This window comes from Ictalurus furcatus, chromosome 18 (genome assembly GCF_023375685.1).
Source record: "Ictalurus furcatus strain D&B chromosome 18, Billie_1.0, whole genome shotgun sequence".
NCBI lineage: Eukaryota > Metazoa > Chordata > Actinopteri > Siluriformes > Ictaluridae > Ictalurus > Ictalurus furcatus.
The window spans coordinates 11,275,716-11,290,777 of NC_071272.1; the positions used below are offsets into that span (position 1 = coordinate 11,275,716).

Sequence of the window (15,062 nt, forward strand, 5' to 3'; positions counted from 1 at the left end):
TAGCCGAGAACAAGGCGACCTACATCAGATATAATAATTGCAGTAATTAACCCAAATCAGTAATAATGTAGACTTTCAAAAGACTAAAATCAATCCATTCAGTGGTGTTTTACAGATAAAGCAGTACGTATGAATGAGCTGAAGTCACTGAGTAAAACAGCTTCAGCATCCGGTTTGAAGTCTACAGTGTAGGACATGTGCACTTGCTGGCCACTTTATTAGGAATACCTGGTTATTCATGCAATTATCCAGTCAGCCAATCATGTGTGCATAAAATCATGCAAATTCAGGTCAAGAGCTTTAATATAAACATCAAATATCAGAATATGATTTTGACTGTAATATGTTTGGCTGAAGAGCAGGCAATGTTTTTCCAATGTTCAACTGTCTAGTTTCAGTGATCCTGTGCCCACAGTTTCCTGTTCCTGCTGACAGGAGTGGAACCTGATGTGGTCTTCTGCTGTTATAGCACATCCGTCTCAAGGTTCAACATGTTTTGAGATGCTTTTCTGCTCACCATGTTCGTATCGAGTGGTTATTTGAAATACCATAGTCTTCCTGCCAGCTTGAACCAGTCTGGTCATTCTCCTCTGTTTCCAACCGCAGAACTGCTGATCACTGGGGGTTTCTTTGAGTGTACCATTCTGTGTAGCTCTAGAGACTGTTGTGTGTGTGAAAATCACAAGAGATCAGCGGTTTCTGAAAAACTCAAACCAGCCCGTCAGGGATCAAGAAAAATGTGCCACAGTCAAAGTCACTGAGATCACATCGTTTCCCCATTTTGACGCTTCATGTGAACATTAACTAAAGCTCTTGACCTGTATCTCCATGACGTTATGCATTGCACTGCTACCATGAGCTTGGATAACTGCATGAATGAGCAGGTGTACAACCGTTCTTATAAAGTGTGCAATGAATGTAAAAAAGCAATATGACAAATCTTTAAAACCAGCTAACTTGTGAAGAAAAAATTGGGTGCATGTTGCCTCTGACTACAGCATGTTTCTGTGGAGCTTTTTTGCTCTTCGTGAGCCTAATAGTGATGAGTCCATTTATACAATGTGGACAATAGAACTATTTAATATTCCTGCCCTTGAAGTCTGCAAATGATTTAACACTCTGAACTCTTGAATGAATGAATTAAATCATGAACCCACCTCAGTGGACAAAGAAAATGGTCTCAATCATTAAAGCAATCAAGGCCCACCAATTGTCACATTTCATACAGAATGATTTTATATCAGGGTATTGGATGGCTCTGCCTAGAAATTATATGGCTGATGTGTGAACTCTAAATAAACAGTTTGAGCCAAAGCAAAAGATCTAGGCTTGAAAGTCCAGAAAATGGAGAATGAATAATAAATTTTGGAACATTGAAAATTATAAATAAATAAAATGAACCCCCAAAGCCTTCACATGCATTCCAAAGCATTGGGAGGAAATCCACCTCAAACTGGGGAATGTTTTTTTAAGAACTGAATACAATGCCTTTTATTCCGGATACTTTCAAGTCTCATTTGTTTACTAAGCTCCTCCAGGAGCTGAAAAATAGAAAATTTTCATTGAAGTAAGGCTGACCTCCTGTTTTGCAAATCACAAATTTATTACATTAAGAACACTCTGTACCTTCCAGGGAAAAAAAGTGTCCTAATTTGTGAATTTGTGAATTCTTGGAGTCCTTTAAGTCTGGTACTCATGTACAAAGTTTGTTCTGAATAAGTCACATGGATGAACTGTCCTGCATATCAAAAGTCCAAGAAACGAGTTTTGTTCAGGTTGGTCTTGGAACACGGTGATCCAATATACGTCATGATTGGACAAACTTTGTAGAAGAAGAAAAAAAGCTTGTTTTTGCAAAAACTCAAAATAGCAGAAAAGTCAATATGGTGGAAATAAACACCATGATATATTTTAGAAACACTATATGGCCAAAGGTTTGTGGATACCCGACCATCACATTCATACTGTATGTGTGCCTTCTCCAAAATGTTGCCATACAGCTGGAATCACACAATTGTATAGGATGTGTTTCTATGCTATAGCACTGTGGGCATATCCCAACAGTCACACTGATCAAATCTAGTGGAAACCCTTTCCAGAAGAGTGGCGTTATTATAACAGCAAAGGATATGCAATATTAAAGTTAGGGGTCCACAAACTTTCTGTTATTATAGTGTATGTTGGACTTGGCATGACCCAAGGAATCAGAGAAAATGAGAATTGTGCTGCCTTTATTCCTGCAAACATAGCAATCCAAATTCGTCCTGTTAGTGGTGCTAGAGTATTTAGGGGCGTACACCAGTGCTGAGTAGCTGAGACTCCCCTCTATCACTGTCCTAAAGTTCTTGTAAAGCATAGGAAGTGTTCTGTGGGCTGCCATATACAATTACAGTAGGGTGCATATGCACCTTCAGTGCTTGGCCCCTAATTAAAATGCTATGTTAAATAAGTATGTTAAATGCTTATATACCATAAAAGTATACAAATCCTGCCATTTTGCATTCTTTTCATGTTTCATGACAAGCTGCAGGGTTTTTTTTTTGTCTTATTATCTTCAGTATAGAGAGGAGGTTGATGAGGGTATGACTGTTTATAGCTGCTATAATGTAATTGATAACAGGAACTAACTTGTCTTATGGACATTCCACAACAATAAATGTAACTATAAACAGTTAGAAATACAATGTGTTGTTCACTGGGAAAGTGCTGTGGTTTAAGAGGAAAAAACCCCCACTTCTGGATATATTGTTATTAAAAATTAATCCACCTAGCTTCATACTGAGCTATTCTTTACTTTAGTGTTAGGCCAAACCATTTCTCATCATCTCTCATTTCTTATAATTACAATAAAGGAAATCTAGAAGAGGATGAACAACCTGAGGGGTTTATGAAATGGATAAATGAAATCAAATGAGGATTCTACCAGATTTGTACTTATCAGAACAGTCATATTTGGGTTTTGTAATGTAATGGATTTCATTTGCAGCCCACTGGGTTATTGTAATTCCCTTTCCCTTTGTTGCCATGACGTATTTGAGTGATTTCTATTGTAACTGCTTGAAGCGACTATTTTCTCCCCTTGCAAATTTCTCAATCCTGTGCTTTAGGCTATTGTAATAATTATCGCTTGTCATATATTCAGTGTAGGGAAGATTTTTCTACTTCTATTGCTGTGGCTCCTCTGGCCCTCCAAACCAGCCTGATCCATGAATCCTTGACATCTTCTTAGAGCTTTCTGCATTTGGGACTGACTCTCTGCTGCTGTGGATAGTTCCACATGGACACCCCAAATATGTACACTTCCCAATAACAGTTTGCCCCTTGCATCAGTGGATAATTTCATCTAGATACCGTACATTTCTACATAAGAACTGTTGCTTTAATCATAAAGACTGTGATGCTCAAAATTTTACAAAGCACTGCAAAACTTGCCACCTCACTGTGACTGTTACAAAGCACTGACAATTGAGGCTTCCTCCATGAATGTTAAATAAATGTCACCTAACAATGATAACATCACCACATCAATGATTATCTGTTTTTCTTTGTTAAACAACAAGACTTTTTTGTGTCCAGCGTACAAGTCCCTGTGCACAAGCTATTACTATAGAAACAATACCGTATTACGACTAGCCAAGTAGCTCGTAGCTGGAACTACTGTCCAGGCCGTGCTGTTATACAAAAATAAAGCACACCTTCTGAATAATCAAATTTGAGAATTCACCCACGCTGTGGTATAATACAGAATTCAATTATTGTGATGTGGTCACTTGGGTGTGCATATCGAGGATTTTTAACAGCTTCAAACATGGCTCAGTTTATCAGATTTTAGACCTGAAACTATCCATTTTAATCTACATCTGGATTTCTGTAAAGCTGCTTTGTGACAATGTCTGCTGTTAAAAAATTACAAATATTAATTATAACTATCTTTCAACCAAGTCTTTCCCTATAAGACAGGAAGTTTAGAGACTTTACCTATCCAAAGATCTCTTGGATATTTTTCATGGAGTGTACTTAAGCTCTTTGTGGTCTTTTGATTGATTGATTTATTTTCAAATCGTGAAACAGAGCTCTTTGCAGTTTAATGAAGAAGGAACCTAACAATGCTATAAACAGCCAGGTTATATTTGCTGGAAAAGTCACACCTAATTAATTATTATCTCATACCAAGAAAAATGTCTGACTTTAACATCAGTCAATAATTTCCCAAGGCTCATTAACACTCAGAAATGAAGGTCAATACACAGTAGTTTAGTATCAGAAAGCTCAGCTCTGGAAATTTTTTCCATCAGATCATTTGTTTTCTAATCCTATGTTCAAAGCGTACATTCCAGTGCCGGCTCATTATCCCAGACCCAGGTCTACAGGATAATTGGGAGAAAGTGTTTTGTTTCTGATTTATTATAAAGAGAGGGTAGAGTGCATCCTCTCTCTGAATGGCTTTACCACTCAATGCTGCTCCTCATCCGATTAGTGTAACACATCCACCGGTCATCCTCCTCAGCCTGACCTCCTTCTGTCTCTCTCAGGAAAAGCAGGGCATATATGCTCTCATGTGACACTTTCTGCCTGTTCCCAGCACTTTATTCATGCTCTGCATGTGAACCAGCTGCCTCTTGTCTCTGTCTCATACTGTTTCCAATGCTAAATTTACTCTCTCTGTGTGTGTGTGTGTGTGTGTGTGTGTGTGTGTGTGTGTGTGTGTGTGTTTTAGGGTCAGGGCTACAAACAAGCAGCCGTGCTGAAGCATTTATTAAGTATTTTGCGTCGGATTCCCTATGGGGTGTGACGTTCAAAGAGGAAACTCTTCATTTTTGGGGCAGATTTTGAACAGCAGGTGGTGATGATGTCACTCTGATGTTTTATTTTTAAGTTTCAAAGATTTTTCACAAGGAACACTAAAAATGCTGGGAACACTCTAAAAAACACTCTCAAAATGTTGGTGGTCTCTGCCAGACCACCAACATACAAACAAGCACTTACAAAACTGAGGCAACTTAACAAACTTTAGCTAGCATGTTAGCAGAGGTCTACAACTGAGCCACACAAAACACAAAACTGCACATTTGAACAGTCAATAGAAGATACTGCCCCATTTTTCAGGAGTAGCTTTTATGTGTAGCCTGTCTTGTATTCGCCCAGGTTCAGGAAGCTGCCTTCTGTAAAATGTGCTGAGCACAAGCAAACTTTTGGGTTATACTGCTGAGGAACAGCGTTTTAAATAGACAGCAACCATTGCTTCCAAATTTTGTCCATTTTCGGAAGGCTAAACAAAGGGTTTTTGCTTTCGCACTGAAACACACAGAGTCTCTGCGAAATGGCACCTGAAGCCTCACCTTCTTTCTTCGTGGCTGCCTTTGGGTGGGGTTAAATGGTGCACACTGTGATGTAGACGTGTTAGGAAATAACATCTGGACTTGGCATTTTGGACAGGTCTGCAGAAGGGTTCTCTGTTCGAAAAAATAAATCCCTTTGGGGGAGACTATGAGCTTTGTGAATTTGCAGCTCTTATACATGCACAAACAGGGCAGTGGTGTCTCAATGGTAAAGGCTCTGGGTTACTGATCAGAAGGTTGGGGTTCAAGCCCCAGCACCACCAAGCTGCCCCTGTTGGGCCCTTGAGTAAGGCCCTTAACCCTCTCTGCTCTGCTAGGGGTGTCGTATCATGGCTGACCCGGTGCTCTGACCCCAGTTTCCTAACAAGCTGGGATATGTGGAAAAGAACTTCACTGTGCTGTAATGTATATGTGACAAATAAAGGCTTCTACTTCTTCTTCTTCATATACATTACACACCCAAACAAAAGGAAAACATTAAAAAATCATGATATGACTCCTTTAAATATATGACTGAGTCATTTACTTCAAAGTCTGTATATAAACACCATTTTAGCAGCTCTAGCAATACATTTCTTAACACCTTCTTGTGTATAAATAAAGGAGATACCATGTTGACATATTTGTTTATAATGTTGTATATTTTGCATTTTCAAAGGGAAAAAATACCCCTGAAAATATTAACCCATTTATGAAATAAAATTAATCTAGCATTTTTGAAAAAATAAATAAATAAATAAATAAATAAATAAAATAAAATGAAATTATCCTTTGGGTTGAAAAACAACTCATTTGCTGGGTTAACATTAACAACCCAACTTGATGGATTAGTTTAACCCAAAATGTGTTCGGTCCTATATTTACTCAGCCGTTGGGCTAAAAATAACCCAATTTTGGTTGTTTTTAACCCAGTGTATTTTAGAGTGAAGTAAGATGATTGTCTGATTAAAAAGGTAATATATCCTTGCTAAAAGAATGGTCCTAATATAGAAGAACCAATTTTTGGTTTCCTAAAGAACCTTTTGATTGATGGATTTGGTTATGTGGAAGGATCTTTTGTTGTGGAAAATTATTATTTAGACAAAATGACTAAAGAATTATGGATCAAAAACCCAATATACTGTAGCTCTTTATATTGAAACCAAAATGGTTCTTCTTTGGCTTCTTTTTTTTGGAACTTTTATTTTAAAGCTTGTGCACCCAATGAACATTTCTCTGCTTTCTAAATCCCTTTAGTACCTGTACCTTTAAATATGCTCTGGGCCAAGTGCTGATTGTGTGGTTGCATTTGCTATTATAATGTTCCCTAAAGAAATAAGTGGTCGATTAGGCATATTAGCAGTATTCTCTTTGAGATATTGTTGCATATTTTTACCAAGTGAACATTCACTGATTACAAACTAATTGCTGAGACATTAGATTATTTAGACGTTTATTCCCCCAATTTAAAAACTACAAGCATAAAATGAAACACAAACAGGTCACAAATATCCTTTTAGCATACGACCATTTTCATCTTCATCCAAACATTCAGTGTGCTTGTGCCCTATGGAGTCATCCTGGAAGAGACCACTACCATCAGGATTATAGAAATGTTTCATCACAGGATAAAGGTGATCAGTCAGAACAATTTGCAGTGACCCTTCCATGTTAGGGGACATGACAGATGTGTAGGCCCAAACAATGCCACCAGAATGTCTGCCAGAGAGCCACGGGATTCCTTTCATTTGCCACGCATAAATTAATTTAATTCAGAAATTAAATAGGCTTACTTCCTTTGCCTATACTAGAAGATTTGTGTGTGAGAGTGTGTGTGTGTGTGTGTGTGTGTGTGTACCCGTTTTATCCTTCTTTTTTTTTTTTACAGACCTTGTGATACATCTTTAATGCTTATACTTGGTAAGACTCGTGAAAAGAAGCTTTTATGATGTGTTCAAAAGAAAAACAAAAAAAACGACAGAAATGTGGGAAGGATACTCAGAGAAAATGTGGCATCTTCAAAGACTTGTTTTCCATGTTATTTTATGAGCCAAGGTAGAATTCACATTTGTCATTTCACATATATAACATTACATTCATATCATACATATGGACCTAATGTAGGCTTAATAGAGACTTTTGATAAATTTTCCTATCATACGACAACTACCACACGTGAAGCCAGCCAACCATATCTTTTCGAACTGCAGCACATTCTACATCACAGGGCAGCGTAACACAGTCTGAGGAAAGCGAAATCTGCCCTCTTCTACATACACGAGCTGGTGTTGCTGTTACTGACAATGGAGAGAGTACAACATCCCTCCCACCCAGAAAGCACAGGCAATTGTTGCTCCATCGGCTCCCGGATGGCTGTGGCGTCCTCAGGACTTGGACTTGGACTCACAATCCCCTGACGATAGCGTAAACGCTTTTCTATTGTACCACTCGGCCCTCAATTTTTAATCTTGCCAAATGGCACCAAATACTTACAAATATTTTTTAAAACCGATGCTGAAAAAGTTAGCCCAAGCCTGCACATCACAGATGGCATATAAACAAAATGCAGCACCATGCACGACAATCAAACACTACAGATATGTAATGCCATTAGTGTCATACTCTTTTCACAAATTGTGTAAAAACCCTAAGCAGCTATGCTATTAACATAAGATGGCATGTCACTTTTTAATTTCAGGAATAAGGACACTGAAAACTCTGGATGGTGTTCCATCAAATCATTCTTTGTCAGGAAACCACTGAGGTAGACTTGCAGCAGTAAAACCGCTATCTGTGGTTGTCACAAAAAGGATATTATAAATAAAGGATTTTTTTTATTCTTTTGTACTCTGTTGTATTTCATTCTTATGTAACTAAAGGTGACACACACACACACACACACACACACACAATTAGGAAAATGTGTGGAAACACTTAATTAGCTCCAGATAAGATAAGCAGCTCAGTGAAATGACTTGAAAGTTTGGTCCACCTTGTTTCACTGGAATTCTTTCCATTTTGGCTTAAATTGGGGTGTAAATTATGTGTCTATTAAACAAGGAAGGATTTGTATCCAGCCATTTTATTTACATAGATTATAACACAAGTCATATACACTCACTAACACCCCCCCCCCCCCCATGACATTTTAGATGGAGCCATTTTCCAAACTGAACTGAATCTAGCTTATTAGGTGCAAAAATATTGGCAGTATAAAGTCAGCATTGTTTACTCACGACAGTAATTAACATTTAAGTTGTTGCTAGTTATTGTTAGTTTCGCGTTTAGAGCTCTGTAGATAAGCAATAAAATGAAAACAACATGTCCTCCATTCACCAAAAATCCAATGCATCTGTGTTCATTATTTCAAGCCATAATAATGGTTTTGTTGGTGGTGTTGTTGTTGTTTTTTGCTTTAACAAAGCTGATGTATTCAAAAGGAACTGAAGTACAAAGCTTATGTTATATCTCAGAGGTCCTCAACCTTTTGTAACCAAAGCGCCCCCAAGCCTCCCCTATCATGTGACACCGACTCCCCAACCCCCCCCCCCCCCATTTGGAGGAGATATTGGATGATGATTATCTATTCTACATAAAATATATCTATCTATCTATCTATAATCTGTTTTTGATAGATAGATAGATAAATCGATAGATAGATAGATAAATAGATAGATAGATAGATAGATAGATAAATAGACTTTTGCTTTCGTGTTTTTGTACTTTTTCTAATTACTTTTCATAACTTGTGATTTTTTAAAATAACTTTTATGACTTTTATAAAACTATATAACGAACAGGTATGGAACATGAATGATCAAAAATGTTTCTGAACACTTACGATTTTGAACAAGAGAACTAGGCTGTAATAACATGTACTATTTTACATGTAAAACATGTTGCATTATATTCGACTTGTATTCTAAAAACATTCACATATGAATGATGTAAATTGGGACGAAGACCGCGTCTCGTTATCCATGACATTGTTAAATCTCCAGCTCTCAGACACTCACTGAACAGAGCAGACGCAGAGAGAGGTGTGAGTGCAGCAGGAAAGCAAGACCTCGTACTTGCAGGACAGTACTGGAGACATTTGGAAAGTTGATAACATTTGTCCAAAAAGTCGCTAGATTTGTTGCTAGGCGCTTTTTTTTAAGCAAAACAAAAGTTGCTAAATGGGTCTGAAAAATCGTTAAGTTGGCAACACTGGTTTGCACTGACAGCTAGATAAAAGGCCGGCTAAGCTCCGCCTCTCCCCAGCATAAAGAAAATGCAGAGGGAGAGGGAACTCGGGGTTTTTCATTTATGCACTTTCTCTCCACCCCCACCCCCACCCCAGGGCATGCCCGCCTGGTTGAGAACCACTGGTATATCTGATATAGATTTATTTGGACCAATATCCATTCAAACAAATAGCAGGAATCATTTCATTTAAAGCATGAAAGCATGAATATTTTTTTGCCAAACCAGAAAATCATTTTTTCTGGATGTTTTGTTGGACCTGTCAATCCCTCATACAGCTGCATTCGCAGCACAATGCAAATCGTTTGTGTCCAGCTATTCTTACATAAACACTGGAGACTTTACTGTGCATCCGTATTCAGTATTCAGTATTTTATAATGTTGAAATCTCAGCATCTTTATCTATATATGTAAACAGAGAATATATGTAAAAGCAAATGGCGTTCCTTACAGTATTTACACATCAACACACTCACGCACGCGCCGCACACACACACTCACTCACTCTCTGCTGGGGCAACAGGTACAAGTGTGCACCAGTTGCCCCTGGGATCAATAATAATCTACATTCAGGCTCTCACTTAGTGTGGCATATGATCTTTTTAAACGCTCTCCGAAAGTCTCGGTTAAAAATAGTGTAAATGATAGGGTTCACTGAGCTGTTGCAGTAGCCGATCCAGAAAAAGAGGTCAAACAGCGTGTCAGGGATGGTGCAGCTCTCCCTGCACACGGCATGAAGGCTGTACGTGAAGAAAAACGGGAACCAGCAGAGCACAAAGACACCCATAACCACAGCCAATACGAAAGTAAAGCGTTTCTCGCGCATCTGAGCCAGTTTGGCTTTGGACATAGAGCTCTGTCGGACACGATTCACCGGCTCATGGTCACACACTTCCGACGCACGTCCGTCCAGCTTGGCACGTGCGCACACGCACGCGACTTCCACTTTGCCACTTTTGGCCGAGCGCGAACTGGAGACGCAGCTCTCTTCCAGATCGATGGCGTCCAGCTCACCTTGGTTTTGCTCTTTAGAGCCGCACACACTCGGACTAGTCGCTTCGGACCTTCCTTTGCGAACAAAACCCGTCTCGGAGAGTGAAGGCTGGCGCGCCATGCTGGCTTTGGCCACAAACACGGTGGCGGCCCTTTGTTTGGCCACTCTGTAGATCTTGCAATACACGGATACCATGATGAGGCCTGGTGCGAAGAAGGACACGGCGCATGACGCCAAGATGTACCACGTATCGTTGTTTAGCAGGCACTCGAGCTCGTCGTGCTTGGTCATGACAAGCGGTGGGAATGAGATCACGGCTGAGATGAGCCAAACGGCGGCGATCATGGCCTTCACGCGCCGCGGCGTGCGCTTCAGGTTGTAGCTCACGGCGCTCGTTACCGACCAGTAGCGGTCAAGGCTGATGGCGCACAGATGCACGATTGACGAGGTGCAAAAAAGCACGTCGAGCGCCAGGTAGAGCGCGCACCAAGTGCTGCCGAAGTACCAGTAGCCCATCACTTCGTTGGCTAGAGAGAACGGGATGACCAGCGTGGCCACCAGGATGTCCGCCGACGCCAGTGACACCAGGAAGAGGTTCTGAGGTGCGCGCAAAGCGCGGCTCGTGAACACGGCCACCACTACAAGCACGTTCCCTACGATGGTGACCAAAATGATGACGGTGACCACGAGGATGATGAAGGCGGCCGCGCAGCGCGAGTGTGGAGGAAGTATGGGCGCGCTCGTGCCGTTCGCGGAGGAGTTGAGCACCGGAAAACTCGCCTCCGCTATATCCATTCTTGATACATTTGCTCGAAGTCACCCATTGCTTCCATCCATGCCCGCGTGCTCCATTCAGTTTTATTCCATCTAAACACTGTGTCCACGGTCCACAGTTTGCGCCGAATTGTGGAAGACGGAACTGTTTCTCTCGTCTGCGTCGTCGATTGCGCGCTCTGTCCACCCATGCCCAGGCATTCTGACCCAGTAAAACCCAGTGCAAGTAATAATCCTGGATATGCAAGATATTTTTCCAACTCTTAGCACACCTTTTTAGGGGGGGGGGGAGTCTGTAGCTGGTTGGAATGCTCCTTCTTTTCTTTTCGTGGACGTAGCTTATGTCTTGCGTTTCGCTTAAGGCGAATGTGGGAGTGTTGGAGCTGGCACTGTCACTTCAGGTTATGCGCTTGTATGTGCAACGAGAGAGAGAGAGAGAGAGAGAGAGAGAGAGAGAGAGAGAGAGAATGGGCGGAAGCAAATAGATGGTGCGGGACTTGATTTCACACTTTGAACGGTTTTTGTAAAGAAAACCTCGAATAACGACGCCAATTGCAATCACATAGTAGGCTATATACTACTGCACGAATGCACGGGCACATATTCTTCGCCACGTTATCCCATTCGCTATGGTAAATGCTATTACATGTTAATACACTATATCACCATGTCATAATGTCATAAACTGAGCATTTGGAGACACGCACTTATGGATTTCCATTCAGTGCTGCGCTCCCCGACCACGCTTGATAACATTACGAAGTAATGAAACGTTTCCTAAGACATTTCAGAAACAACTCACTCCGGTCTTGGAGGTACTTTGCCATTCAAATCGCTGAATTTCCTCGCGCGTAAAGCAGCCGCGTCTCATTACCCTAACCTGCTGTCAGGTCCCTATAGAAACAGAGGCTACGTCCCAAACGCTTTACGCAGTGCCAATCCCAAGGTTAATATGCGTTATCTGAGGAAATGGTTCCGAGGAGTGCAGCACTGAAACGTCTGTAAAGGTTTTCATAATCCAGATTATTTTTCATGTAGATTATTCAACGCCATGACCGCTCAGCTCAGTCTGTGGGCAGCGTGATATACACTCTCAGACATGAAGGTACCAAACTGTATTTTTTCCTGTTGCTGGGATGGTACAATTGAAAGTGCATCTTTTCTAGCTTTAGTATGTATCTTTCACTTGGAAACGAGAATATATTATACCTTTAAAAATAAATTATGTTACATTATTGAACCTTATAGCCACTGATGCAGCTTTTAAAGCTTTACTCTAAATTTCCACATACACCTTTGTTATAAAATATAATACAAGACATACCCAGATAAAAGATATGACACTAAATGTGGACACTTGCCCATCACACCCTTATGTGGGCCTTCACCAAACTTTTGCCACAAAGTTGGAAGCACACAGCTGTCTAGAACAGGGGTCTCCAATCTCATCCACAAAGGGCTGGTATGGCTGCAGGTTTCGATTAATACCAAGCAGGAGCCTCACCTGATTCCACACGTTTAACCAGTTTATGCATCTTGGTCTCCAATTAATTATCACGTGTACCTCCTGTTTAGCCACACCAGCCCTTCGTGGAGAAGTTTCAAGAACCCTGGTCTGGAATCTCTTATATGCTGTAGCATTACAATTTCACTGACGCTAACATCTCAAAGCTGTTCCAGCATGACAATGCCCCTATGCACAAAGTGAGCTCCATGAACACATATTTGGCCAAGGATGGAGTGGAAGAACTCAAGTGACCTGCATAAAACCCTGACCTCAACTGGACACCTTTGGGATGAATCAGAATGATGTCTGTGGCCCAAGCCTACTCACCGAACATCAGTGCCTGACCTCACTAATGCTCTTGTGGCTGAATGGTCACAAATCCCCACAGCCACACTCCAAAATCTAATGGAAAGCCTTCCCAGAAGATTGGAGGTTATTATAACAGCAAACTGGACTGACTCTGGAATGGGATGTTCAACAAGTACATATAGGGGTGATGGTCAGGTGTCCACAAACTTTTGGTCATATAGTTCAGAGCTCAATTGGTTTGCACTTTACTAGATCTTTAATTTTTTTTTACCCAAACGCTGGGTTGAGCATTTTGGGACATTTAATTGGGTTATTTTCTCAGTCGTGGGTAGTTTTTGGGTAGTTTTGTGTAACACAACCGCTGGGTTAGTGGCTGGGTCATTTTCACTGACAGTTGAATCAATGCACACCTCCCCCACCCCGGCACCTCAGCCCAGCTCCTTGGGTCAAATCAACTCAGTGCGGCCAGTTTGAATTCTCCTCAGGTGGAGTTAGCGGTTTTCACACGGACAGACTGTTAGATTTATTTGGAGAAACAAGGTTCGTATCAATATATTTATCCTTAAAACCATTACTGTACACTAGATAAAGCAAAAATGTGCGATAACAGTCCAGTTTACATGACACTAAATGCACCGCTAGCTTCGTTAGCTTTGGCTTACTTGTTTGTAATACCCACTGGATTGTAAGTTTGTTACTCAGTTTTTTGGATGTTTTAAACGTATCCTTTGATCAAAATCTGACGTTTTCATCTTAAATATATGACTTATTTGTCATTTACTTCAATGTCTGTATATAAATACCACATTAGCAGCCCTAGAAATACATTTCTGAACACCTTCTTGTGTATAAATAAGGTAGATACCAAGTTGACATCTTTGTTTATAATGTGGTATATTTGATATTTTCAAAGGGTAAAAATAACCCTGAAAATATTAACCCATTTATGAAATAAAATGAACCCAGCGGTTTTGTAAAAAATTAAACCATTCTTTGGGTTGAAAAACAATTCATTTGCATAGTTTAGTCCAAAATGTGTTTGGTCCTATGTTTACCCAGCCGTTGGGTTAAGAATAACCCAATTTGGGTTGTTTTTAACCCAGTGTTTTTTATAGTGTATAATAAATAGATATCACAGGTACCCTTTTCATTTTTTTTTTCTTTTTTTACACATTTAAAAAAATATATATCGGTCAAACTCTGACTAGAAGCAGCTGATTTGATGTTAAAATTCTGTCATGAACCTTTATTATTATTTTATTATAATTTTCTATCCTTCTCAGTAATTTAAATAATTTTTTGTACACATTGCAGATATTTTTTATGCAGTGCTCCTGTTTTGTTGACAGGTACTTAACCTATATATCGTGATACATACTGTGTATCATAAAAATGTCTGGAAGTATCGTGATGTGATATTTTAATTGTATTTTTATTATATTTTCTACCCTTACTTGACCATAGGTTATGTACTATTTAGACATAGCCTACTATTTGTACTGTAGTTTGTGTTGAGGGTGTAACCAGAATGTTAGCACAGTGTTTATAATTGACAATTATGGCTATTATTGAAGACAATATTGGATGTGTTTTGTTTTTCGCACCATTATTATTAAATTAGATTAGATTATTAGATTATTTAAGATTACTATTTTCCCTTCTTCTTCTTCAATGAGTGGCAGTGCAGGCAGAAACGCCTTGTCAGTCAGAGGTGACAGGAAGGCTACAGTAACTCAATTAACCATTCTTTACAACTGTGCTAAGCAGAAAAGCATCTCAGAATGAACAACACATCAAACCATGAGGTGGATGTGCTACAACACATCAGCTTCCACTCCTGTCAGCCAAAAACAGGAATCTGAGGCTAGAGTGAACACAGACTCAGCCAAAATCGACATGTAATGGTTAGAAAGAG

At 39.9% G+C, this 15,062-nt stretch overlaps 1 protein-coding gene across 1 annotated transcript; it reads right to left on the reverse strand.

Moving 5' to 3' along the window:
• Positions 1-9,312: 9,312 nt before the first annotated feature.
• Positions 9,313-11,464, reverse strand: adra2db (adrenergic, alpha-2D-, receptor b). Its single transcript, XM_053648616.1, has one exon. The coding sequence runs from the start codon at positions 11,350-11,352 to the stop codon at positions 10,141-10,143; it is 1,212 nt and encodes a 403-aa protein (XP_053504591.1). The 5' UTR covers positions 11,353-11,464; the 3' UTR covers positions 9,313-10,140.
• Positions 11,465-15,062: the final 3,598 nt, after the last annotated feature.

Excerpts from the sequence above, each read along its gene's own strand:
- adra2db (XM_053648616.1), bottom strand. The coding sequence starts at position 11,352 with ATGGATATAGCGGAGGCGAGTTTTCCGGTGCTCAACTCCTCCGCGAAC.